Below are 26,352 nucleotides of genomic sequence, written 5' to 3' on the forward strand. Positions count from 1 at the left end.
AAAGTATGTAGCTGTGTCAGGGAACACACTGTGATCATACTTTACAAACATCAGCTCTGTTAAGTGACTATGTACCAAGGAACCTGAAAACAAAGCAAGTGATATTCAGACAATCTGGAAAAATTGAGGCCATATGGCAACCTCAGACATAAAATTCCACTGAACTGAAAAGAGCCCTCTCAAGAAGCTCCTGCTTTATAAAAACAGAAAGAGGACCAAGGAATATGGGATTTGAATTGGGAAGAAAGGAAAAATGTGGAGAAAGTATTAATCACCTGAGGAGCGAATTCCCTTTTCATTTTTTTTTATGTTTATTTATTTTGAGAGAGAGCGAGCGAGCAGGGGGAGGGGTGGAGAGAGAGGGAGAGAGAGAGAATCCCAAGCAGGGTCCATGCTGTCAGTGCAGAGCCCAATGCAGGGCTCAATCTCATGAACCCTGAGATCATGACCTGAGCCAAAATCAAGAGTCAGACGCTTAACCAACTGAGCTACTCAGGCACCCTGAGAATTCCTTTTTAAATGGGAAAAGATACATTTTCTTCTATTTTCCTTTTGACCACAGATTGAGAGATGGCCAAAGTAACAGAAAAATAAATCATGTGTTAATCCCAGTCTTGACTGGCCTCCTGAAGAGGGTGAATCGTCCCAGTGAAAGCACCTCTTACTTTCTGCTGGGGCTGGGAGTACTCGTTGAGAGGCACTAAATCACTCGATGTTAGTTAGTTGGCTAGTTAGTTAGAGGCCGGGGTTGGGGGAGGTAGGAGGGGCGGGAGGACATGGAACAAGTGGAGGAAACTGGAGCCTGCCCTGAGGCTGAGCTCTGAAACGGGGTGCATGGGGAAGAGCCCTCACCAAGCCCCAGGCACAAGGGACCTGGAACCCCAACATGCCCAGCGGGAGCTTATGAACTTGTGTGCTTGTGACTCCACATCTCTTCAAAACCTTTACTAACTTCTTCTTCCTCAGTAACACTTTTAGCACAAATGGGCTCTGGGGAACTCAGCGGGGTGGACAGTGCTGGGTACTGTTGGCACAGGGACAGGACAGAGCCATTCCATAGAGGCATCTACATTATACTTACAAACCCAGAGAATGTTCTGAAAGATGTATGTTGTGTAAAACGGAGTACGAAAACTTTGTGTACGAAAGTGAGTCACAGCGGGACTAGGTATTTGTCTGTGAAATCCTTTTCTTATTAAGAAACTATTGGCTATTGTTGAAATGGTCCTCTGGGATTTCAGAAGACTTAGTCACCTGGTCTTGCTATGGGAACAGCATCAGTGACGAATCATCTCAGTCTTTCGGCCATTCATTCAGAAATCTCCCTTGAGCATCTGCTATGTTGCAGGCTTGGTGCTAGACTCTGGAGGCAAAGCAGCCAATCAGCCCGAGCTGGTCTCCAGATGCAGCGCGGACTGGCACAGAGCCTTCTGGATGCAAACCACAGCCCCAGAATCGGGAAATCTTACTGAATCCTGCTGAGTGTGTGCACCGCCACATCAGAGGGCTAACCCCGGGAACAGAGACCATTTGCAATTGTCGTGAATACGTTTATATTTAAATATGTCCCAGATAATAAAATAGAAAGCATGCTTCATCTGATGGGAGAGCAGGAACAAGCCTTTCTAACGTGTCACCCCAGCGCTGTGGATTTCAGGCAGGGACTCTCTGGGGCCGTTTCGTCTCCTCATCTTCTTCCCTAGCTGACCCGGGGCTGCACTTTCTTTGGTAAGACTCTGCGTCCGTGCCCTGGGTTGGGAACTCTCCTCGTTGGGGTTGCTTGAGGGATGCTTCTCTTGAGATGGAAGTTAACCTGGAAGAAAGAAAGAAGCAACTAGGTGGGGAGAGGAGTCAGTTTTCCATTTCCTGGAATTCCAACTGGGGAAGAACCTGTTTGGACCTGGTTTGACCACACTTCCAGGTCCTGAGGGCAGGGCACTAGGGAGCATTAGCACAGCAGCGAGCCACAGCAGCACCACGGCATCCAGCCTGGCTAACGTTCCCAAGAGGAGATACATAATCACGGGTGATGACATAGGGTATACCTGGATGAACTTAATATACATTTATTTTATAAGTATGAGAAGAAAATGACATCCACACTTCAAACAACAATTTCACTGATACTGTTGCTTAGGACCAGAGCTATGACGGATGGTTCCATAATAATCCCCTTCATGCCGATGTGTGAATCACAGGTGGTGTGCTCAGGCATGCCAATGAATACCTCACATCTTCAGATCTAAACCTGCTGCCATAACTGCTTGAAAACATAGATAGTGGAGATGATACAGATTATTCATATGGATTCTTAAATTCCAGATTTCCATGTGCAGTGAACGTGTCCTTTCTGGCATAAGGCTGAAACCTGCCCTCTGTCTGTGGCCTGCAGATGTGAAGACGCTTCTGACTGAAAAGTGTAGGTCTGCGGGCTGTGGAACCTTCCTAGGAGGAGGGAGTGGCACAGTGTTCTAACCACATTCCCCTGAGGGATCCCTGGCTTCCAGGCCTTGGAACAGTGTGAGCTGCTGAAGCCAGCTGGGAGTTGAAAAACATGCACGCAAGCTCTCCATGGGGTCATTTTCCGCCCCTTCCACGAAAATCCATAGCCAGCTTTTCTGCCAGTTCCCCAAAGTAGAGGAAATCAGAGCTAATTACATCATTACCATTTCTCATATAGTAATTCAGAGATCTAGGAAAAAGAGAGAGAAAGAGAGGGAGAGGGAGGGAGGGGAAGAGAGAGAGAGAGGGAGAGAGGGAGAGAGGGAGAGAGGGAGAGAGAGGGAGAGAGGGAGAGAGAGGGAGAGAGGGAGAGAGAGGGAGAGAGGGAGAGAGGGAGAGAGAGGGAGAGAGGGAGAGAGGGAGAGAGAGGGAGAGAGGGAGGAGGAGGGAGAAGGCAGCAAAATAAAGCAAGGGCAGGACAAGGAAAGGAGCTGACCTCTGGCAGGCTGTGGGGAAAAGCAAAGAGGACACGGGACTCTGGGAGATGGTGTGAAAGAGGCTTCACTGTAACATGAAAACCCTCCAGTAAATAATCCTTTTTTCTTTTTTCTTCCCTTGGCCCGATGGATCTCTGTTTAGAAAAATGAAAAGAGAAAGTGGCTCTACCGTGATCAGCAAATGGATTCTTAGTTGTTTTCCCCTCTGGGTATCATGTCCAAAAGACAACTTTTTTTTTTTTTCCTTTCTGGGGTATATTTGACATAATGATGGGCTATCTTAATGTACTGAAAGGCTATACCACAAAGAAGTGACATCTTTTGAAGTAGATTACTTAAGAGGCTTCGCAGTCGTTTGCACCTGGCATTGAAGAGGGCGGAATCCGCCCGTGAGGCTGCCTATCAGCCATTTGACTTTGGGGGAGAACGAGAAAAGGGCTGGAGGCTGGTGCGGGGAGAAAGCTGGCTGAGAAACTGGGGCCAGATAACAGGTTGCAGTGGGAGCTGCCTGATCTGTAAGTGGAAGTAGTTTATAAGGGGCACGAGCTAGGACTAGCAGGAGGAGAGGGGAAAGGGGTAACTATCTAGAAACTTCAGAGGACTCTTCAGAGGACATAAAGAACTCTCTACTTGGGTCCTCGTGTTAAAACCTGGGTTATGCACCCAGGTTGTGAGCTTAGCGTGAGGTCCTTCAACACACTGGCTAGGACAGCAGCCCTGAAGGCCCCAGAGAGGTTCCAACGGGGGCTCCACTCACTCACTGTGTGACTTTGGGCATGTTTCTTCTCTAAGTTTGTTTCCTTGGCCATAAAAGGGAAGACTTATGTGTCCCTGACAGGGATGTGAAGGTCAAATGAGATAGTTCTGGAAAGCTCTCATATAGTGTCTCATACATAGGAACCATTCAGTAAATAGTACCTATAACTATTGAGGACAACAAGCTACTTGACTGCAGAGTCAACACAGAAAAGGGTGAGTGGGTCTGCTGGGCTCTAGGGTTGTACAGAGAAGGAACTGGACAGAGCAAGGAGGCCCCAGAGAAGAGCAGACCTGTGGGGAAACAAGGTCTGTAGGTGCTCATTAAATAGAACTGCCTCATTACCTCTTCCTCGCTTGAGAAATCTGAGGACTAGTGTCCATGACCTCTGAGCTTCTTGAGCTCTGGGATCTTAATCTAATATGACCAAAGCTGAAAAGGTCCAGGCAGTAGGTCAAAAACGTTCCTTGCTTCTCGTCCTACCTATAAAAGCCAGCTGTGGCCAGCTGAATACCAGGGAGTAGCTGGCTCTTTGGCCAAGGTGAGTGGAAAGCAAGACTGCCAGGCACACGGGGCACCAGGAGGGGGCAGAGTGCCATCTGGTGGTAGTCCTAGTTGATGGCACAGAGCAGGCAATCCAAGGGAGTGGATCTGGGCAAGGTCTGTGGGATTATAAAGGAGCATTTGTTGAGCACTTTCCCTGTGGAAGTCACTGTACTAAATACTTTATGTGTACTTTCCCATTCCAACCTCTTATAAAGCAGGTGCTGTTCACACCAACTTACAGAGGAAGAAACTGAGGAAGAATGATTAGGTAATTTGTCCAAGGTCTCTGGACAGAAGATAGTACTTTTTAGAAGAAGACAGTGCTTTTCATCACTATGCTATGTGAAACAGAAGAAAGAGAAAAAGCCAAAGGAAGTGGGGAATCATATAATAGGAGAATGACAGAAAAAAAATAAGCATATGAGAGCAATGAATTTTTTTTTAAGTGAAACAGGGAAGCTCAGCAGTGATTAGAACCATGCAATAGGCTGTTTGTGACTTTGTGTAAGTGATCTTTACAGTGCTCTGTGAACATCAGCCTAACTCACCAGTTTTGGTTCTCCAGGACCCACGGTCACGGTCACTGTCTCTGGGTCGAACCCTGGTGCTGTGGCAGTGACAGTGTAGGTACCTGGAAGCAGTAGCCGGAAGTAATCGCCATGGTCACCTAAAAGTTACAAGAATAGAACTCAGTCTGCTGATTAGAAATCTGCCATTTGGGGCCTTGATAAGACAAATGATCTGAGGGTTTTAGCTGACCACAAGCTTGCATTTTTTTTTTTTTTTTTTTTTAAATTTTTTTTTTTTTTTTTCAACGTTTTTTTATTTATTTTTGGGACAGAGAGAGACAGAGCATGAATGGGGGAGGGGCAGAGAGAGAGGGAGACACAGAATTGGAAGCAGGCTCCAGGCTCCGAGCCATCAGCCCAGAGCCTGACGCGGGGCTCGAACTCACGGACCGCGAGATCGTGACCTGGCTGAAGTCGGACACTTAACCGACTGCGCCACCCAGGCGCCCCCAGCTTGCATTTTTTTTAATAGCATGATGAAACTGGCTAAGATCTGAAAGAATCTTAGGCTATTTTATGTAATAAGAGCATGGGCTTCTCAGCTCATGGGAAGTAGAAGTTTCACTGTGCTCTGTACTGAGCACAGCAGTGTGTTTAATTCTAGACCCTGTATTTTAAAACAAACTCATGTCCAGCGAAGGGTCACTGGGAGATATGCTGAAAGATCTATGAATGTTTTGTGTGGTAAAGAAACTACATGAAACTTCTGTTTCAATGTTTGAAAAGCCACGGTGAAGAAATGACATCTACCTAAAAAAATAAGAATGAGAACTATGAGTTTAAACTGTAGGAAGATTTTGCTAGAAAGAAGAAAAACTGCTGTGACAAACAGAGCTATTGAAAAAGACATGGATGCTTTGTGAAATCGTGAGCACTTAAACAGAGACTGAATGAGCATCCCTGGAACAGCTACACAGTTGTGCAGTGCACAGTCTGAACTGATGGCCATGGTCCTGCACTAATGGACAGGACGGCCCTGGGTTAGAAAGCCAGCTGTCAGTGGTGTTGTATGTATGTGATCTTATATTGAGTCAGAGGGCTGGACTAAATGACCACTGTAGGTCTGATTTGAGAATCCTATTTTAATATTTCTTCCATCGCCTTCTAAAGGGGAAAATAAAATTCAAAAGAAAGCCTATTTTTCTATGGCAGGGATATACCATTTTGGCTAATGACTTTGTATCTCTTTAGAAACAATTGTGACCATGCCTTTAACATTTAAGTGTGTAGCAATGCATAATTGAAATAGTAAATGCAATTAAGAATGAAACAGGGGCGCCTGGGTGGCTCAGTCAGTTAAGCTTCCAACTCTTGATTTTGGCTCAAGTCATGATGAGTTTGAGCCCCACATCAGGCTCCTTGCGGGGCTGCTTAAGATTCTCCCTCTCCCGGGGCGCCTGGGTGGCTCAATTGGTTAAGCCTATGACTCTCAGTTTCGGCTCAGGTCATGATCTCATGGTTTCATGAGTTTGAGCCCCGCGTCAGGCTCTGTGCTGACAGTGTGGAGACTGAGAGTCTCTCTCTCCCTCTCTCTACCCCTCCCCCCGCTCATGCTGTCTCTGTCTCAAAATAAATTAAAAAAACTTAAAAAATTAAAAAAGATTCTCCCTTTCCCCTCTGCTTGTCCCCCCATCTCTCTCTCAAAAAAATAAAATAAAAAATAAGTTTAAAAAAGAATGAGACACACAATAAATAATAAGGCAGTATCTTCTCTGCCCCCTTTAAATGCCTATAATTTCTTTTAAAATACTTTAGCAGAAGCAGTGAATTATCATCCATATTTTGGATAGTGTAAGTTACACCCCAGGGGCTGTCATTTTCTTAACTGGGAACTTACCCAAGAATGGTTAGATAGCATGTATCATAAAGGCCCAATTCCAGATACAGCTATGACTAGGGCTTCGGCTATGTTTATTTGTAATCAATACTAGATGCTTTTCTAAATAGCATAATGAATATTGGCAATGAGTTTCTTCAGTAGTGAAATGAGTAATTTGTTAATTTAGCATAGTGAGTGTTGGAAGTGGGCTCTTATTGGTGGAATTAGCGGTATTCAATATATAGTGATTGGCTGGAATGTTTCAAAGACATTCCCTGCCTGTGCATGAATAGGGTATGAAAATCTAGCAAGCCCTGAAGTTCTGAGGGACGCCCAAGGTTTGATCCCTAAACGCAGGTCCAGCCACTGGTATGGAGGATTCTGGTTGCATTGGGGCTTGAACTCACGAACCATGAGATCATAACCTGGGCTGAAATCAAGAGTCGATGCTTAACTGGCTGAGCCACCCAGGTGCTCCCCTGTCCCTGTTTTTACCACCTTTCCTGTCCCTACCCCCAGTGTCCTTGACACCCCTGCTAGTCTCACTGGTGTACAAACTGGCCTCCTGATATGCTGAAAAAAGGTGAGGACATGAAGGCTTCCCTCTCACTCCACCAAGCAGTGGCCACCTACCTGAAGTGACATCATGGTTAATCCCACTAACAGAAATGACAGCCTCCGCAAGGTTATTATAATTCTCATCAAGCACCATTCCCTTGATGCCCTGGTGTACCTGTAGGAAAGTTTACAGGGCACAGTTAGGACCACAAAACAGGCATCCAGTGTTTGGGAGTCCTCAAAGCTTTCTCATACATTTTTGCCTTTGATCTTCACAAAGATTATGGTAACAGCTGCTTGATTAACTTGGTCTCTCTGTCTTCCTGTTCCCGACAATCTCTTCTCAACAGAGCAAGGTGACCCCTGAGAAAATCTAAGGCAAATCACAACACTGGCCTACTGTCTATCTCTATGGAACTGACTACTGTTGACACTTCATGTAAGTAAAATTATACAATAGTTGTCTTCTTGTGACTGCCTTATTTCTCTTTGCATGATGTCCTCAGAGTTCACTCATGTTGTGGCATGTCTCAGAATTCCCTTCTTTTTTAAGGCTGAAGAATATTCCATTTTATGTCCCTACCACATTTCATTGATCCATTCATCCATCAATGGACACTTGGGCTGCAACCTGGGTTGCTGTTACCTTTTAGCTATTGTGAATAATGCTGATATTAACAAAGGTGTGCAAATATCTCTTTGAGATTCTGCTTTCAGTTCTTTTGGATATATGCTCAGAAGTGGGATTGCTGGATCATAGAGGCTATTCTATTAGTAATTTTTGAGGAACCACATACAGCTCTTCATAGTGGTTGCATCATTTCACAGTCCCAGCAACAACACACAGGGGTTCCAATTTTCCGCATCCTTGCCAACGCTTGCTATTGTCTGTCTTTTATTGTAATTTTTTTTTTTATTTATAGAAGCCATCTGAATGAGTGTGAGGTGGTATCTCATTGTGTAATTGATCTGCATTTCCCTAACAACCGCTTGTTGGGGGCCTAGCACTTCCTGTTGTGCCCACATCAGGGAGCCCCTTCTCCCCTAGACAGCTGCATGATCCTCTCCCTCACCTCCTTTGTGTCCGTTTCAATTCATTTTCTCCATAAGGTTTTCTTCACTACATTTTGCATCTAACATGTTATGAAATTTACTTTATTATTTTGTTCATTGTCTATCTCTCCTAACTAAAACATAAGCTATATATGGGCAGGGAAATTTGTCTGCCCATAATCCCTAGCATACAGTACTGCTTCTGACAGATAACTGTGCTCAATAATGTTGAGTGAATAAAATGGCTCAGAAGGAGCAGCCCAGACGTACTGTACGGAGTCAAAGCAGAAGTCAGCACTGAGCCTCACAAAAACCCTTGCTACCTTCAGAAAACACATCTCTTTCTGTAACTAGGAAAGTTAAAGAATAGGATTTTACCTGTTCCAAGAATTGGATTAGGGCTTCCCGATTACCCAGCCACTCACGCTGTAATTCCTCTTGGCGGGGAAACTTGTCACAACTCAGTTCCAGTGTGATCTCAAAACAGTTGGTGTGGAGATAGTTAAAGTCTTGCATTCCTGAGGGAAAGAGAGCGGTAGCGGATCTGCAAAACCAAGATCCCACAAATGCCCCACCTCAACTCTTTTTTCTTTTTTTTAATTTTTTTAATGTTTATTTATTTTTGAGAGAGAAAGAGCGTGAGTAGAGGAAGTCCAGAGGGAGAGAGGGAGACACAGAATCTGAAGCAAGCTTCAGGCTCTGAGCCGTTAGTACAGAGCCCAAGAAACATGGGGCTTGAACCTGCAAACTGCGAGATTATGGGGCTTGAACCTGCCAAATGCGAGCCGAAGTTGGACGCTTAACCAGCTGAGCCACCCAGGCGCTCCCCACCTCCACTGTTGTTAACCAAGATTTCTCCTCCACCACCACCAACCTACCCCTCTGTGACCTTCTATTCTACCTCTTGATCTCCATTTATTTTTCTCCTCCATAAAATCTTTCCCCAATTTCCCAGTTTTCTCTCTTCATAAATGCCCATTTTGTTATCACCATCCTCTCCTTTTCTCCATCTCAACGCTTAAATTCACTTCTTGACTTTCTTAGCATTTCCAAAGTCTGCTTTTAGTCATGCCTTGATATTAGACTGCACCTGTACTGATTCTGGGGGGACAGATCTTCTCTCTGGGTGATGATGTTCTTCAGACCCTGGAGCTTAGAGCTGAGATAGATATCTTGTTTTCACAACCCTCCTCCTATCTGAGACTGCTGCACTAACCTGAGAGCAGTTAACTCAGGAAAACAGGCCCCTGAAAAAACAGAAGGCAGCTATAGTTTTCTTCCATCTAATGCTTGTCTGCGTCTATCTTCTACATTATTCAATTGAATCAATTATTTTTTTAGTATGTTCCTGATCATTAGAGTGGTGTTTATATCACAAATGTGTTTGGGTTAAAAACTATTCATTTAATCAACTTTTACCTGCTCTAAGTTAATGAACATAAGCAGCTGTTGTAGAAAGAATGGAGAAAGCTGAAGAACAACTGTGACCTCTTACATTGGATCTCTCTCTGCATCAGAATAATCTAGAAGGCTGTGTCCAGCCAAATACAGGTTTCTGGGCCTTAGGTATGGGGTGAGGTCCCCTAATCTGCAGTTCTAACAAGTTCCCAGCTGATGCCAATGACGCTGGTCCAGAGACCACACTATTGGAACAATCACTTTAATGAACTGAATAACCTTGGAATTGTATCAGCTTATTTTGGGGCAATGATTCTCAGTGGAAGCATGGGCCATGCTTTCTCAGATGATGGAAAAGGGGAGAAAAAAACAAGTACAATTTGGAAAAGTATATTTGAGATTTTAAACTGTGTGGGGGGCACCTATTGCTTTCTTAACGCAAACTAAAAAAAAATAAAGTTCAACAACATCTTCTTACCTTGTGTTCAAGCAAGTTGTCAGCCACAAGAAGTCTACCACTTCCCAGTACATGGTGACTCCTTAACCTTCCTCCTTCCCACTTTCCATAGAACCAGCCATCAGTTCAACCCTTACCAGGGAGCTTTCTGTTATCTGGGCTCTGTCCAGGTCAGATTTGAAAGGATAGGAGAGACAGCTGCTAAAACATGATGCCTAAAAGAACCTGGCTTTCTGCTTCAGTCTCTTCCCTATCTTTATGGTCACTGTCTACCAAATGTTCATAAACAGACTTCTTGCCTCTTGGTGATGGGGAAGGCCCAGAGAATGGAGAGAGAAGCCTCTTGCTCAAGGTTTCTGCTATGCTGTCAGTGGCCAATGTCCATGGCAAACTCCAGCTCACAGGAGATGGGCAGACAGGGCACAGAGAGCATATATCACAGGAACTGTTGGCATCTAGGCCAGCTCCTTTGGTCATCTGCTGCTCTGTGAGGCATACCTCCATGCTACTTAGAAAAGACCCTAACATCTATAAGCCATGCATTTCCAATGCTTTATGTACATTGTTTTATTGAATATTCACATCAAAATTATAATGCAAGTATTGTTATCCTTAAAGTACAGATGAGAAAAAGAGGCAGAGAGGTTAAGTAATTACCCTGAAGCCACATAACTGGTAAATGGGCAAGCTGGGATTCAACCCAATGTACCCTTACAGCCATACTCTTAACCACTTGACTACAGTATTTCCCTCCTATGCCCTAATCTATTATGTAAACCACAAGTTTTAAAGGACCACATAGTGGGACACCTGGGTGGCTCAGTTGGTTGAGTGTCTGACTCTTCATTTCGGCTCAGGTCATGATCTCAAGGTCGTGGGATTGAGCCTCGAGTCAAGCCCTACATCCAGCCCTGCATTGGGCTCCATCCACTCTGAGCATGGAGTCTGCTTGGGACTCTTGCTCTCTCCCTCTGTGCCTCTCCCCTGCTCTCTCTCTCTCAAATAAAACAAATAAATAATAACAAAAAATAATAAAATAAGAATTAAAAACAAAAAATAATAAAGGACCACAAGGTATCCCTACCTTCATTTTAAAGAATCAGAACATGACATTAAATGCCAACTTAAGACTTCTCCATTGCTCAGATCTCTACTTGAATGCAAAATTCTATAGTATTCCTGTTGTTTCCCTGAGAAAAAGTGATAATTTAGGAGAGATGTGCCCTATTCCACCTCAACTTAAAGCACTGTTGTACCCAGGACTCTTCTTACCCTTGCTGAGAGAATACCAGGAGGCCCCATTGGTGATGCCGTCTGGGAAGTAATCCCCACAGTTCCATCCCTGGTGCATCCATCCATGTGCGTAGGAGTACACCTTGGCCAGCTGCGGGTAGAGCGGATGGAGAACGACCTGAGTGCTCCCGACTCCTCGGCAATGCTCACACTTAGAAGTAGGGTGATACCACGAAGCCCCACCCTGTATAAACAACTCATAACTTGATTTAGTGAAAGAAAATACCAGCAGGCATAGGGAGAAGGGGTGTGTGTGTGTGTGTGTGTGTGTGTGTGTGTGTGTGTTGGACTAGAGTTAGGAGAACTGTGTTCTGATTTTTCCACCTGCCTGGGGATAAATTTCAAGTGCAAAGTGAGGGGTGACACGAGGTGACATATAAACTCCCTTCTAGGTGTACCATATTCTAGCTTAATTTTATAAAACAAGGAGCAAGTAAAATAGGCCTTTACCATGAAAAGAATTACAGTAGAACCCTCTTACCCATGGTCTCCATTACTTGTGGTCAGCTCGGGTCTGGAAGCAGATGATCCCCCTTCTGACCACATGTCAGAGGGTCAGTAGTAGCCTAACACTACTAGGTCACAAAGTCATTCCCCTTTATCTCACCACATAGGCATTTTATCATCTTGTATCATCACAAGAAGGGTGAGTATAACACAGTAAGATGTTTTGAGAGAAATTCATTTAACTTTTATTATAACTTATACATAACTATAGCATATCATTCACATACCTTTTATTATAATATATTGTTATGATTGCTTTATTTTATTATTAGTTATTATTGTTAATCTCTTACCGCACCTAATTTGCAAATTAAACTTTGTCTCAGGTATGTATAGGAAAAAATTATATATAGGGTTCAGTACTACTGCAGCTTCAGGCAGTCACTGGGGGCCTTGGAACACATCTCCCATGGATAAGGGGGGAATACTGTATATATTAGGTGTGAGAGGTGTGTGTTGGGGGAAGAGGAATATACGCAGAATCTCTATAATTCCCTTTTAGTACTACTTTATAACAGTGGAAAAAGGAGATTACTAGAGAAAGTTATAGTAATCTATTTTCTTTGCAAAGCAATAACTGGTGTTATCCTCTATGGAATTCATTAATTGATGAATTGATAATTAATGTTTATTATTTGTATTAATTATACATTACTACTAATATATTAACTATAAAATAATCTGTTGGTTTTAATCTCTTGATTTTATTTGAACTATTAGGTAAACATTTTTTCATGCACGTGGTCTATTTTTCATTAACATAGCCATATTACCATAACCTCGTAAATCAGACCCCCTAAATCCTCTCCTGAGTCCCACATTCCTCTGGCCGGACAAGCTGCCATTCTGCATACCTTCTGGAAAAGCTTGTCATCGGGTGTGGGGGTATTGGCAGTGCGGCGCACCCCTCGGACCCGATGCTCCAGGGACTTGTCATATGGATAATTGGCCACCACTGCTCCTCCGTGGAGATTGGCTGAAAGAACAAAGTTGAAGGAGCGGATCCAGTGGATCACAGCCTCAGTCTCGGGCTCCACCTGTGGACAGACGAGGGGCTGGCAGTGAAGCTGCAACCGGAGGTGCCATCCAAATGAGTTTGTCAGGAAGTGGCCCGAGAGGATAGTACGTCTGAATAAAACTAAGAGTGTCCTCCTGGATATGAGAAGAGGAGATGGGAAAACTGGTCTTTTGCATAATAGTTTGAAAAAATTAAGTGGAAGGATGCCTGCGTGGCTTAGTCAGTTAAAGCATCCAACTCCTGATTTTGGCTCAGGTCATGCATGACCTCACGGTTCATGGGTTTGAGCCCTGTGTCGGGCTCCATGCTGACAGTGTGGAGCCTGCTTGGGACCCTCTCTCTCCCCCTCTCTGCCCCTCCCCCACTCATGCTCACTTGCTTTCTGTCTCTAAATAAATAAATAAACTTAAAAAAATAAAAATAAAAAATGAAGTGGATGGACTCTTTTTCAAAATGACATTAAAATTGGGATGTGGAATCCCAACATACAAAGTAGCTAAAGAGAGAGCATTTAGGGAGGTGAAACTATGGTATATGATACTGTAACAGTGGACAAATGCCACAGACCATAGAATGTATACCATGAGGAGTGAGCACTAATGCAAACTATGGACTTGGGTGACAATGATGGGTCAAGGTAGTTCATCAAATGTAACAAATTACCACTCTGGCTGTGGGATGTGAACAATGGGAAGCAGGGAGTATATGGGGACTCTGGACTTCCCCTCAATTTTGTTGTGAACCTAAAACTGCTATAAAAAATAGTCTCTTGGGGCGTCTGGGTGGCTCAGTCGGTTAAGCGTCCAACTTTGGCTCTGGTCATGATCTCGTGGTTTGTGAGTTCGAGCCCTATGTCAGGCTCTGTGCTGACAGCTCGGAGCCTGGAGCCTGGAGCCTGCTTCGGATTCTGTGTCTCCCTCTCTCTGACCCTCCCCCATTCATGCTCTGTCTCTCTCCGTCTCAAAAATAAATAAACGTTAAAAAAAATTTAAAAAAAATAAAGTCTCTTATTGAGGACTCATCTCAGCAGGCACAACTCGCGGCTGCTGAGAAACTGGAAGTTCAAGATGAAGCTGTCTCAGGCATTCAAGAAGACACACAGACTCCAACTGTACAAGAGCAGAGTAAAGAAGAAGTTGATGAAACAGGTGTGGCAATTAAGGACATAGAACTGGTCACGTCACAAGCAAATGTGTCAAGAGCAAAGGCAGTCCCAGCCCTGGAGAGCAACAGTAATGACGTTGTAAATGCTATTACGGAATTAACAATGTAACCATCTGAAAACAAGAAACTTTTTTTGGTGTTTCAAAAGAACAGCTGCAGCTTGGTTTGGAATTTTGTACTGTTTCTATCATTAATAAGTTATGACTTCTTCTTGGATGAGAAGAGAGAAAGAGAGAGAGGTCTGAAGAGGGTGGCATGGCTGGAGAGCTCAGGGCCCCGGCTTGGCTTCTTTCTGACAACAAGGAAGGGATTCTCCAAGTTACCCATTGCTCCAGTGGCTTCTGAAGCACCTCTGCAGATATTAAGGACTCTAGTAAATACATCTGGGAAGCTGGTTGACACAAATGATTTTGAACCTCCTCTTTACACTACTGCATCTGCTGTAATGTTGACAAGTAGAACACACTCCTGTGGTCATATTCAAATTTCATGGATTAGATATAGTATGATACGGGCCAGTCTTGCCTAAGTAGTTGAATTCCACCCTCTTGATTGCATATTATGTTCCTAGTGAGTGACAGCATTCTAAAGAAAGCCGTGAATCTACTGGGATTTGCAGTATAAGTAAATAATTTACAGTCTTCAGTGTTTTCCCTCCTCTCAGGATGGATTTGCTTAGAGGTTATGTGGTGTTAATGTGTTAATGGCTCCCCTTGGACTAGCGGTCAGCTGAGAAGGCCCCCATCTTTGCCATTCCTGAGGGACTGGATGAATAGGGTTGAGTCTTGCCCGATCAAAATGGATAAGATACCAAAGGCACCAGTCCTGCTCTGTGACCAGGGCTCAGATCCTTTGAAGCAGCCCTTTCTCCATGTCCTAAGCCACCATCCATCAGCATGAGGCCAGCTTCTCACTGCTCCTCTCCCATCAGGAGCAAGAAGACTTACTTTTCATTGCCTTTTTTTCTTCTAATATGGAGAAAAAGGAGCCAGTGGAAGTCTAATTACTATTGGCTCAATTACCTTATTTTACTTGGACAAGTTTAATAAATCAGGACATCCTTCCGGCTACATATGCCAACTACTACAAAGTTAGTTTTGACTTATTATTTACTTGAGCCAAGGGCATAGTTGCTATCTGAAATCTAAACTTGTCAGCAATGACTCTGCCTCATTTTCAAGGGGGAAAAACTGAGACTATTCTTTCTGGAAACTCCCAATAGAAAGGCTTACACCTGCAATCTCTAAGTCTAAATATTCACAAATAGAATGTTTAAAGTACCTTATACAGTAGAAGGAACAGGGTGGTGGTGGGAATGCTCTGAGAATCACAGTGGTTATTCCCAGGAGCACTCACATTACTACGGGTGGCATTCCAGGCCTCCAGGCCTGGGTGCATCAGCTGGGCTCCTCAGGTTGAGAGTAAGGGAAATGACAGTAAGGTAAAGCAGCTGAGAGTTAGAAAGGGCAGAGGAAAACTGTAGGAGTGAGCTGCCTGAGCTTCCTTCTGTAGCTAATTGTTGGTGAGCACACAGTTCATCACATGTAAGAGAGATTTATCTATAGAATGCTAGAGTCCTCTTTTGATGGAATAATGTGGTAGAAAGAATGTTGCCTTAGGAATCAGAAGGCCTGGGTTTTAATCCTGAGTCCACCAATTACTAGCTGTGTAGGTGTAAGCCAGGGACGGATCTCAGCCCTGCTTCGTATGTTCACTTCACAGCATTACAATGATCAGCTGAAACACTGGCTAAGTAAGCATTTTGTAAAATGGTAAAGTACTGCACAATGGTATGATAACCGCTTTCACTTCGCTACCACTAACATCAAACAGCATGTGCTCTGGGAGGGCCTCTTTGCTGGGGGAGAGAGTGAATACAAAGAGCGGAAGATATAGTTCTTGCCGCTCTACACAGATTAACACAGAGTTGAGTGGATGCTTAATTCGTGCTTGTTTAATTGATGTGGAGATTGCGAGAAGCCATTCCAGAAGCTGATTTACCCACTTTGGCATGAACATTTCATCTCCTACCTGACTCTTCCAGTTGTCTGGGAGGGGCAGGTGGTGGTTAGGGCCTCCATGTTTCTCATTGTAGTAGACATAGGTGTTGAGGTCGGGGAAGTTTCGGTTCAGGTCCACTCCATTTGCGTTGTTCCTGCCAACCAGGTATCCAGAAATGTCTGCGCCCTAGCAGGAAAATGGAGAAATGAGAAAGGAAGATTTCAGACTGGATCCTATATTTGAAGTACACTGCATAGTTTTGGCGGGGGGCAGGGAGAGGGGCGCATTAAGTTAATCTATCAAATGATGCACCATTTTCTCCATTAATTTATCCAAAGTCCCAGCGGTGGGGTTCACATTTCCCTGTAAACCACGTGTCGATGGTAGAGATCCCAGGAGACACTCTGACAAGACTGGATGTTTCAAGATAATGGGAACCCCTGTTTTTAAAATATGGCTTTATTGAGGTGTAATTTACATACCATAAAATTCACCCATTTTAAGTGCACAATTCAATGAATTCTAGTTCCCACTGAGAAGAGTTGTGTGAGCATCAGCATAATCAAACTTTGAAGTATTTCTAATGCCCTGAAAGGAGACCTCACGCCCATTCAATCACTCCTCATTCTTAGTCCAGCCCTAGGTAATCACTCTCTGTCTCCCTAGATTTGCCTTTTCTGGTCATTTCAGTAAGTGGGATCACACACTTCATGTTTGGCTTTTATCACAGGACACAATGTTTTTTGAGGTTCCTCCATGTTGTAGCATGTGTCAGTATTTCATTCCTTTTCATTGCTGAATAATTTTCCATTATTTGGGTTTACTTACCAATTAATAGACTATTAGTTTCCTAGGGCTGCTGAAACAAATTACACAGACTAGGTAGCTCATCACAACAGAAATGTATTCTCTCACAGTTCTGGAGTCCGGAAGTCTGAAATCAAGAGATCAGCGGGGTCATATGCTCCAAAGGCCCTAGAAGAAGGTCCTTCTTTGTCTCTTCCAGCCCCTAATGGCTGCCAGCCATCCTTGACACACTCCTTGGCTCACGGATGTATTGCTTCAATTTCTACTTCCATTTTCACAGGGCTTCTCCCTGATGGGTGTCTCTGTACAGATTTCTTTCTTCTTAGAAGGACACCAGTCATATCTGAGCTGGTCACCCCAAGCCAGTATGATTCCACCTTAGCTTGCATATGTAAAGACTCTATGTCCTAATAAAGTCACAGTCAGAGGTTCTAGGTTAGACACGAATTTTGGGGAGGGTGCTACTCAACCCTGTACATGGACATCTGGATCATTTCCACTTTTTTTTTTTTTTTTTAATTTTTTTTTTCAACGTTTATTTATTTTTGGGACAGAGAGAGACAGAGCATGAACGGGGGAGGGAGACACAGAATCGGAAACAGGCTCCAGGCTCCGAGCCATCAGCCCAGAGCCCGACGCGGGGCTCGAACTCACAGACCGCGAGATCGTGACCTGGCTGAAGTCGGACGCTTAACCGGCTGCGCCACCCAGGCGCCCCTCCACTTTTTGGCTACAGTGAATAACGCTGCTATAAGCATTCATGTACAAGTCTTTGTACAGATGTATGTTTTCATTTCTCTTGGGTAGACACCAACTAGTAGAACTATTGGGTCATAATTGAAGTCTATCTGTAACCTTTTCAGAAAATGCTAAACTGTTTCCAAAGAGGCTACACCATGGAAACCACCCCCACTCTTTTTATTTTTTTTTTTAATTTAGGATCCTTGTTTACCTTTCTTCTCATCAATGTCAACCTCCTGCATTCCTTTATTTCCCTGCTCACACTTCAGCTTGTTATCATTTATTTGGTCATGTATTCACTCATTCGTTCATCCTTTTAGCCAATCAACATTTACTTAAGTGCATCTCTACTCAAAGTCCTCTGAAAGACACTAGGAAGGGAGATAATGAGATGTTATGCTTACCTTCCAGGAATTCATAATAGATACGGGGAGATAGATATATATGTAAATAATTAAAATATATAAAGTGGCAGAATAGTGATATGTTCAAAGGCCATCACAAAACTGAAATGCCATCTAATGTTTTGTAGAGAAGGGGAGGAGTGTTCACTGGAGCCCTGTGGATGGAAAGGGTGGAGCCTAAATTAGTAGCAGTTCCTAGAAGTGGGGTGAATGGATGGATGTGCTAAGCTAAACACTCACAGATGTACTACCATTTTCATATTAAAAAAATCTTTATTGTTCCTAGATTTCTCTATTTTTCATGGCACTCTGCTCATATTTTATTCTTATATCTCGTTGAGAACATACTTTTTTTTTTTTAAGTTACTTTAAGTTCCCTAATTCATTCTGCTCTGATATAAAATATCTGTATGATTTTTCAGTTTGGGGTTTAATTTTTCACTTCTATGAGATAATGGTTTTCATCACGCTTCCAGGAGTTTTTCACTCCTTGCTCATTCATATCAATGTAGCTCACAACTGTCCATATTAACAGTTACATTAATTTACTTATTAGTTGATTTGCCACTCACATCAGATCATTCGTTAGGCTGCAGGTAAAGAGTTTCCTTAACAGAAAGTTCCCATAAACAGGGTAGGTGGTGTATTTGTTTCCTATTCCTGCTGTAAAAAATTACCACATACTTAGTGGCTTAAAACAACACAAGCATATTATCTTATAGTTTCGGAGGTCAGAAGACTGAAATGGGTTTCATAAGACTAAAATAAAGACACGAGCAGGGCTGTGTTCCTTTTGAGGTCTCTAAGGGAATCTGCTTCCTGATTTTTCCAGCTTCTAGAGGCCACCCACATTCCTTGGCACGACATCTTCAAAGCTCTCTGTGGCCTTCTGCTTCCCTCTTCCACATTTAAAGCACCCCTGTGATTGATTACACTGGACCCATCCAAATAATCCAGGATATTTTAAAGTCAGATGATTATTTTACCTTAATTCCACTTGCAACCTTAATTCTCCCATGCCATGTAACATAACATATGCACAGTTTCTAGGGATTATAATTTGGGAATCTTTAGTGGGGTGGAGGAAGGGGAGATTATTCTGTTTTACCTACAGGTAGCTTTAAAGTTTGGTGGCCAGGCAGGTCTTCCCTGTATAGCCCTGCAGACAGGTTTCCTCTGGGTATGGCAGGTAGTTCTGGAAGTCTGAGAACCTGATTAGGCTTCTCTTGCACTCGGGTTCAAGCTCTGCTCCCTCTGAACAAGTACACAGCAGGTGAGCAGAGGTGACTGGCTCCCCAGAGATGGCTCTAGGATTTACAAGGCTGGCAGGGATTTCCCCCACTTCCCCTCACCCCACTTCATTCTACAAGAGATGTGGGCAAGTCTGAGGTTCTCCGGTTTCTCCACTGCAATACAGGGAAGGTTCAATAGAAGGAAAGCAACCAGGCTGGAGGTCTCCCCCACATCTCTTCCAAATTTTCCTGCTGTTTTGGAAACTCAAGCCTGAAGATGTTAATGTGCACCTCTCTGATTTTCCAGTGGAGGAACAAAGCTTTCTTTTTTCATTTGATGAGTTGTGTTGGCAGGAAGCTGTGAGAATGCAAGGGTCAAATTTGTGTTTCATTCAGCATCTTGGTTCCATTCTCCTCCCTGCCTCTACTTACCTCCCCAGCACTATTCTTAAGTAGGTTAAAAATGGGATGGGCCAAAAGGACAGACGCCTCATGGTTCTACTTGTACGGGATAGAGTGGTCGGATTCATGGAATCAGAGCGGAGGATGGTCGCCAGGGGCTGGGAGGAGGAGGAAATGGGAAGTTACTAATGAAGGTACCTAAAGTTTTGGTTGAGCAAGATAGATAAGTTCTGGAGACTAGGTATATGACACTGTACCTATAGTCAACAATACTGTGTTATACACTTAAAATTTTGTTAAGAGCAAAGACTTCATTTTTGGTGTTCTTACCACAATAAAATAAAAAATTTTTTAAAGTTAAGTAGTGAAATCTAGTTTTAAAAATGAAAAAAATTTCAAGACTACCCCAAATAAACATTTTTAAATTGGAAAAAAAAAAAAACAAACCTCTTTAATTTACAATTCTTTACCCCAAACCCCAAACAAACCAGATTGAATTAAGCACAGCTTTTAAAGGAACATGTCCATTGTGTAAAGCAGATGCCTGGCTTCACGCCCCTCCCCCCAAATTCTAATTTAGTAGATGGGGGGGGGGGCTAGGAATTTATATTTCAAAAAATCTTCAGGTATGATTCTGATGCACAGCCACACACACAAAATCGTTGATTTAAAGTTAGGCACACTGACATTTTGAATTTACGTCAAGAAATAAAGTAAAAGCCCGCAGATCCCTGCAAAATGTAACTCTAAAATAAAGAATTGGGGCTCCTGAGTGGCTCAGTCAGTTGAGTGTCTGACTTCAGCTCAGGTCATGGTCTAGCAGTTAGTGAGTTTGGGCCCCTGCATCCAGCTCTGTGCTAACAAACAGCTCAGAGCCTGGAGCCTGCTTCAGATTCTGTACCTCTCTCTCTCTCTCTCCCTCCCCTGCTCATGCTCTGCCACTCTCTCTCAAAAATAAATAAATGTTAAAAAAAATATTTAAAATAAAGAATTAAAAGGCTGAGTATGATACTAGAGGAAAAAGTCGTACATAAATATAGTAAAATATTCCCTTAGCAAAGCACACAAATGTCTAATCGCTATGGTGTACACCTGAAACTAATATAATATCGTATGTAAATTATACCTCAATTAAAAAAAAAAAAGAAATATAACCAAATGCATGAAGAATCTAGAATTAGCCCCTGACTTCGCCATTCTGGGCCAAGCTAGTTCTGTTTCCCTCCCCCCAGCCCAATGCAAACGTTAAGTGTAGTGTGGCAGGGAGAAAAGTATTTAGAGTAAGAAGCTAAAAATTGAGGGAAGGAGGTTTTGCAAGAGCCCTTCACACCTGGTTAGTAGTTTCCAGTTTAAAAAGCACTGTCACAGATATTGCCTCATTGATCCCCACAAGAAAACCGGGAGGTCAGCCGTTAAGGTGTGGAGGCAGCCCACGTTCACTGCCTAGGGAGCCACAGCGCTGAAGCGGGTCTGCACACTGTTGTATTTCCACCGGCCTTTTCTCTATTACACAGTGGCATCTACAGCGGGACTGGGCGGATGCTTTTACGGACTCCCCGGAGGGCTCTCGCTCCGGGGCTCAGTACCTGGGCGGCAGCCACCTCGTAGCCGTCTGGGTTCATGGACGGCATGATGTGCACGCGCGTGCCCTCCACCAGCCGCACGATGCGCTGGTTCGCGTTCCGGAACTCCTCGCACAGGAACTCCGCCAGCTGCAGCAGCAACTCGCGGCCCAGCACCTCGTTGCCGTGCATGTTCCCCACGTACTTGACTTCCGGTTCCACTGCAGGCGCGACAAGAACACGCGAGAAGAGAGAGGATGGGGAAAGTTTGCAAGTGGCAAGGATTCCTAACGTTGCACAGGGACCTTTTCCCTCTCTTCGCATAATGAACACATGAAAATCTTATGCTTCCATTGGGTCTTTTCCAGTGATTCCCGAGGCCCTTTTGAACAAATTACAATCATAAATGCTACAGAAATCCATGCCATGGAGCCCCTTCTGTGTTCATTACTCCTAATCTTCACAGAAAACCTGTGAAGTAGGCATCATTAGCTCCAGAATGAGGGAGGTGCGGAAGCAGCTGAGTAACCTGTTGGAGGTCACCTAGTTATTTAATAAGATGGAGGCCAAAGCCCAGGTGCATTCACAGTAGCCTGGTGCTTCTCAGAAACAAGTGTTTTCAGGTTAAGAATGGTGTTTTCACAAGAAAGCAGGCTTTCCCTACTTGGGTTATGGCATAACAGTTCCTAATCATCCCAGTTGAAAACTTAATTTTACAAATTTAAGTCAGATCATGTCACTCTTCTGCTTAAAACTCTCCAGTGGCTTCTCACTTCACTCTAAAAGCCAAAATCTTTACACAGGCTTATAAGGCACTACCTGATCTCCTGCCTAGGAGCCCTATCCCCAACCATACTGCCCTGACCTTGCTTTCCCATTGTTCACTCCGCTGGAGCCACAGGGGGCTTCCTTGCACTCACACACACCAAGCACACTCCTGTTCTTTCCTGTCTGCAAAGACTTTCCAGTTACAGCGTGGCATGCTCCATCACATGCTCAAAACGCACCTCGAAAAAGAAGCTTTTCCTAAACAGCAACAACCCCCTCTCCTGCTTATGGCATTCTCTATCTCTCTTTTAAAGGTTATTTTTTCTCTATAGCACTTTTTTTCATCTGACTTAATATGTATTTACTTAGTTACCCATTTGTTGCCAGTCTTACATGGCTAAAATTAAGGCCCCTGAGGGAGGTGACTTTGTTTTATCCTGTTTGTTGTCTATTCAGAGTCTACAAAATAGACAATCAGTAATTGATAATCAGTACTAGATAATCAGTAATATTTGTGGAATGAATGATGAATGCATGAAAGGAATGAATGGATTAACAGCTAAATTATAGGGCATCAGAGAAAAGAGAGATTAGTGAGGGCTGGAATAGTATGAAAGAGCTTCAAGAAGGCCTTGAATGCATGGAGTGAGGGGCTAGCCCTAAAACTAGTACCCACAAGCTTCCGCAATGAACACACACCCCAAAAAACATGGTGCTTTCTATGCAAGTGTGGCTTCAAAGCAAAGTCCTTATCCTAATTTAATGACATAGACTTCCTTGAGCCAGTGCCCCCCCTCCCATACCCTCCTCACTGGCCATGTAACATTCTAAAGCTGTCACAGACAGGATCCATTGAGTGTGAGGTTGCCACTAAAGGATTTTAAGCAGGGGAGTGAGAAGATTAAATATTTGGGAAAAGTATTCTGGCATCTGTGTGCTGAAGGGAAGTTTTAGAGAGTGGTGGCAGGTAGGGGTTGAAAGAGTCAGGAACCTAGTGTGATGATATAGGCAGGTTGCAATGATGTTTGGCTGGTGTGGGTGGTGTGGAAGTGGAAAGGATGAGAGAGATTTGAAACTGACAGTGTTTAGGAGGAACAGACATAACTTGGATGTCACAACTGCTCTAAGTCAAGATATGAGAAATTAGACACAACTTCAATGCCCATCATTCAATGAACAGTTAAATACAACCATGCAATGAATATTATGCAGCCAAAATTATGATGAAGATGTACATTTACAGATATGGATATTACTTATAAAAGACTACGAAATGAGAAAAGCTGTTCTATTATGATTCCATTTTTATAAAAAAATATGTGTATGTGTGGGGGGGGGGTTGTTAAACATGCATACAAAAAAGTCTGGAAGGATATGCATCAATATGTTAACAATGATCATCTGTGAGTGGTGGGATTATGGCATGAGCTTTTTTGTTTGTTTGTTTCCATATCTAATTTCTATTTTAATCTAAATACAGGTTGCTTTTATAATAGAAACAAACTAACAAAAAGTATTGCAGTGCATAAAACCAATTCCCAAGACCTCAAACTATCTCCAGGATCCCATACGTATCATACTGTCATTCCCCAAAGAGAATGATAAACCCAAACCCTGTGAGGCTTCCTGACAGAACTAGAAGAGCTGATTGTTTCTGCTTATGTCTCCTGAAGCACTGGTTAAAGACAGCATAACAGCAAGGAAGAAAGAAGGGTAATGGGAGGGAAGGCAGGGGGGCTGGGATGGGAGGAGGGAAGAAGACTCACCTTTTAGCATTAAGGTCTTGAGCAAACAGAACCTCCAAAGGAGGAACAGACTAGAGCCTGAATTGGGGTTGTAGCTCCCCAGAGGCAGGAGCAATTTGAGGGCTAAGTGGGGAAATATTTAGCACAGATGGAGGAAGAGATGATACTTTATAGGTGGAGGGGTCCATGGACTTCCCCAGAAAACAGCCCCAATTACTGGATTTGTCAGGGAAAGGTCCTGTCCCATACACTCCAAGAACTGCTCAGGGCTTACAGGGCTCGTGGATTCCAGGGTAGTCGCTGAATTCCAGCACGTAGAGGTGTCTCCCCTTCACACTGCGCCCGATGCTGTAAACCCGCGTGATGTAGGGGCATTCGTTGTGCACCTTGTACAGCGTCCGCACAAGGTCATCATAGCGGTGGTGGCGAAAGGTCACTGGGGCAACCAACTTGAAGAGAAGGAGGAGGTGGAAGAAGACTGAGAGCAGGCCTGACATCTTGACAGGCTTTTTCAAAGAGACCCACTAAAATGGGCTCCACCTCTCCCAACAACCAGTCAAAATCCAAGGGCCAAGAACCAGCTCTTCCTAGTTTCCCGCCAGTAAACACCAGTGCCACAACACCTGGCAAGGAAGTTCAGAATTGTCCCGTTCAACGCTGGAAATTATTTATGTAGCTCTGGGATAGCCACTCATCTCTCCTCCCCCATCTCTCTGATTTTCCTAATCCAGGGAAACCTTTTGAAAGGCTTTTGTACTCCCCCAGATTGGGTAGTTTCACTGATTCTGGCTTACTGATTAACTGGACTGTAAACAGGCTTCAATAAATAGTTGCTTATAACCCTTTGATTCCCAGAGAATTTTGAGAAACTTGGCTTGTGCTTATTCCCTATATTACAATTTAAGGAGATGTATTAATTAGAATTCTCTATCCATTTCGATCAATCCCACACACTGCTGCCAGACTCTTTCTGAAGCACAGCTCTGTCTTGTCTCCTTGCTCCTCAAAAATCTTTCAACAGTTGCCATTGAGAAAATGGAAAGATGAGCCACAGGCCGGGAGAAAAATAACTGCAATTCACAAATCTGACAACACATCCAGAATACATCAAGAACTCTTACAACACAATAATAAAGCAACCCAATTCGAAAATGGGCAGAAGATTTGAATAGACATTTCATCAAAGTAGATATATGAACAGCTAATACGCACACACATTTAATGATGTTCGCCATTATTGGTCACAAGGAAATACAACACAATGAGGTATCACTTCACATCCACTAGAATGGCTATAATCAAAAAGTCACAATAACAAGTGTTGGTGAGAATAGGGAGAAACTGGGACCCTCGTATGGGAAAATAAATGTTGCAGCCACCTTGGAAAACAGTTTTGCAGTTACCTAGAAGGTTAAGTTTATACTTACTGTATGACCCAGTAATTTCACTTCTACGTATCTACCCAAGAGAAACGAAAACATACATCCACCCAAAATGTGTACATGAATGTTCATTGCAGTATTATTTAAAATAGACAAAAAGTGGAAACAATTCAAATGTTCATTCACTGGTGAACAGATAAACAAAATGTGGAACATCCAAAAAATGAAATATCATTTGACAATAAAAAGGAATAAAGTACTGGCATATTGTATAACATGGATGAACCTTAAAAGCATTATGCTTGGTGAAAGAAGTCAGATACAAAAGACCAGATATTATATGATCCAATTGACATGAAATGTTTATGAAAGGCAAATGTATAGTAAATAAAAGGTTGCATAGAGCTGGGAGTGGAAATGTAGAATGACTATAAGTGGGCAGATGGTTTCTTTTTAAGATGTTAGAAGTGTTCCAAGATTAGATTGTACAACTCTGTAAATCTACTAAAATTCACTGAATTGTATACTTAAAGCAGGTGAATTTTATGGTATACAAATTATATCTCACCAAAGCTGCTTTTTTTTTAAAAAGAAAAAGAATGAACTACAGTCCCTCCCCCCAGAGTTAACTATAAATTTACTATATAACCTAACAACTCCACTCTGGGCACCTATGCAAGAGAACAAGGACTTGCACATAAGAATGTTCATAGCAGTCTTGGGGCACCTGGGTGGCTCAGTTGGTTAAGCATCCGACTTCGGCTCAGGTCATGATCTCACAGTTTGTGAGTTTGAGCTCTGCGTCGGGCTCTGTGCTGACAGCTCAGAACCTGAAGCCTGCTTCGGATTCTGTGTCTTCTCCTCTCTCTGCCCCTCCCATGCTCATGCTCTGTCTCTCTTTGTCTCTTAATAATAAATTTTTTTTTTAAAAAAGAATGTTCATAGCAGTCTTAATCATAAAGCCAAAAGGTTGAAACTACCCACATGTGCATTAACCGGTAAATAGATAAATCAAATGTGGTATAACCATATAACTGAATACTTCAACATGGATGGACTCCAAAACCACTATGCTAGACGAAAGAAGCCAACATGAAAAACCACATATTAAATTATTCCACCTATAGGAATTGTCATACAAAAGTAAACCTACAGAGATAGAAATCAAAATAGCAATTGCCTGGGGCTGGAGATGGGAATGGGGATTTACTGTAAATAGGCATGAGGAAT

At 43.2% G+C, this 26,352-nt stretch overlaps 2 protein-coding genes and 1 long non-coding RNA gene across 4 annotated transcripts in view; 1 reads left to right on the plus strand and 2 right to left on the minus strand.

Annotated features, from left to right (window-relative positions):
• Positions 1 to 1,536: 1,536 nt before the first annotated feature.
• CPN1 (carboxypeptidase N subunit 1) lies at positions 1,537 to 24,703 on the minus strand. The gene is made up of 9 exons (XM_003994312.6): positions 24,015 to 24,703; positions 21,252 to 21,448; positions 16,110 to 16,265; positions 12,751 to 12,933; positions 11,369 to 11,480; positions 8,620 to 8,759; positions 7,264 to 7,363; positions 4,791 to 4,909; positions 1,537 to 1,813 (listed from the first exon to the last, which is right to left on the minus strand). Exons 1-9 carry the CDS (start codon positions 24,235 to 24,237, stop codon positions 1,700 to 1,702), a joined length of 1,344 nt encoding a protein of 447 aa, XP_003994361.2. The 5' UTR covers positions 24,238 to 24,703; the 3' UTR covers positions 1,537 to 1,699.
• Positions 1,808 to 12,800, plus strand: LOC123380878. The gene is made up of 4 exons (XR_006587220.1): positions 1,808 to 2,419; positions 3,082 to 4,510; positions 7,539 to 7,627; positions 12,661 to 12,800. It is a non-coding gene; the product is annotated as an uncharacterized LOC123380878 (long non-coding RNA).
• The window catches only part of ERLIN1 (ER lipid raft associated 1), a 67,132-nt gene continuing 56,908 nt past the window's right edge, over positions 16,129 to 26,352 (minus strand). Inside the window, exon 14 of one of the 2 annotated variants that reach the window (XM_019813699.2) lies at positions 16,129 to 16,265. The gene's annotated coding sequence lies outside the window, so the exon portion shown is untranslated. Of the gene's footprint in view, positions 16,266 to 24,052; positions 24,190 to 26,352 lie in introns of those variants that run through there. The other variant, XM_019813700.2, reaches the window with a different exon arrangement.

This window comes from Felis catus, chromosome D2, assembly GCF_018350175.1.
Source record: "Felis catus isolate Fca126 chromosome D2, F.catus_Fca126_mat1.0, whole genome shotgun sequence".
Lineage (NCBI taxonomy): Eukaryota > Metazoa > Chordata > Mammalia > Carnivora > Felidae > Felis > Felis catus.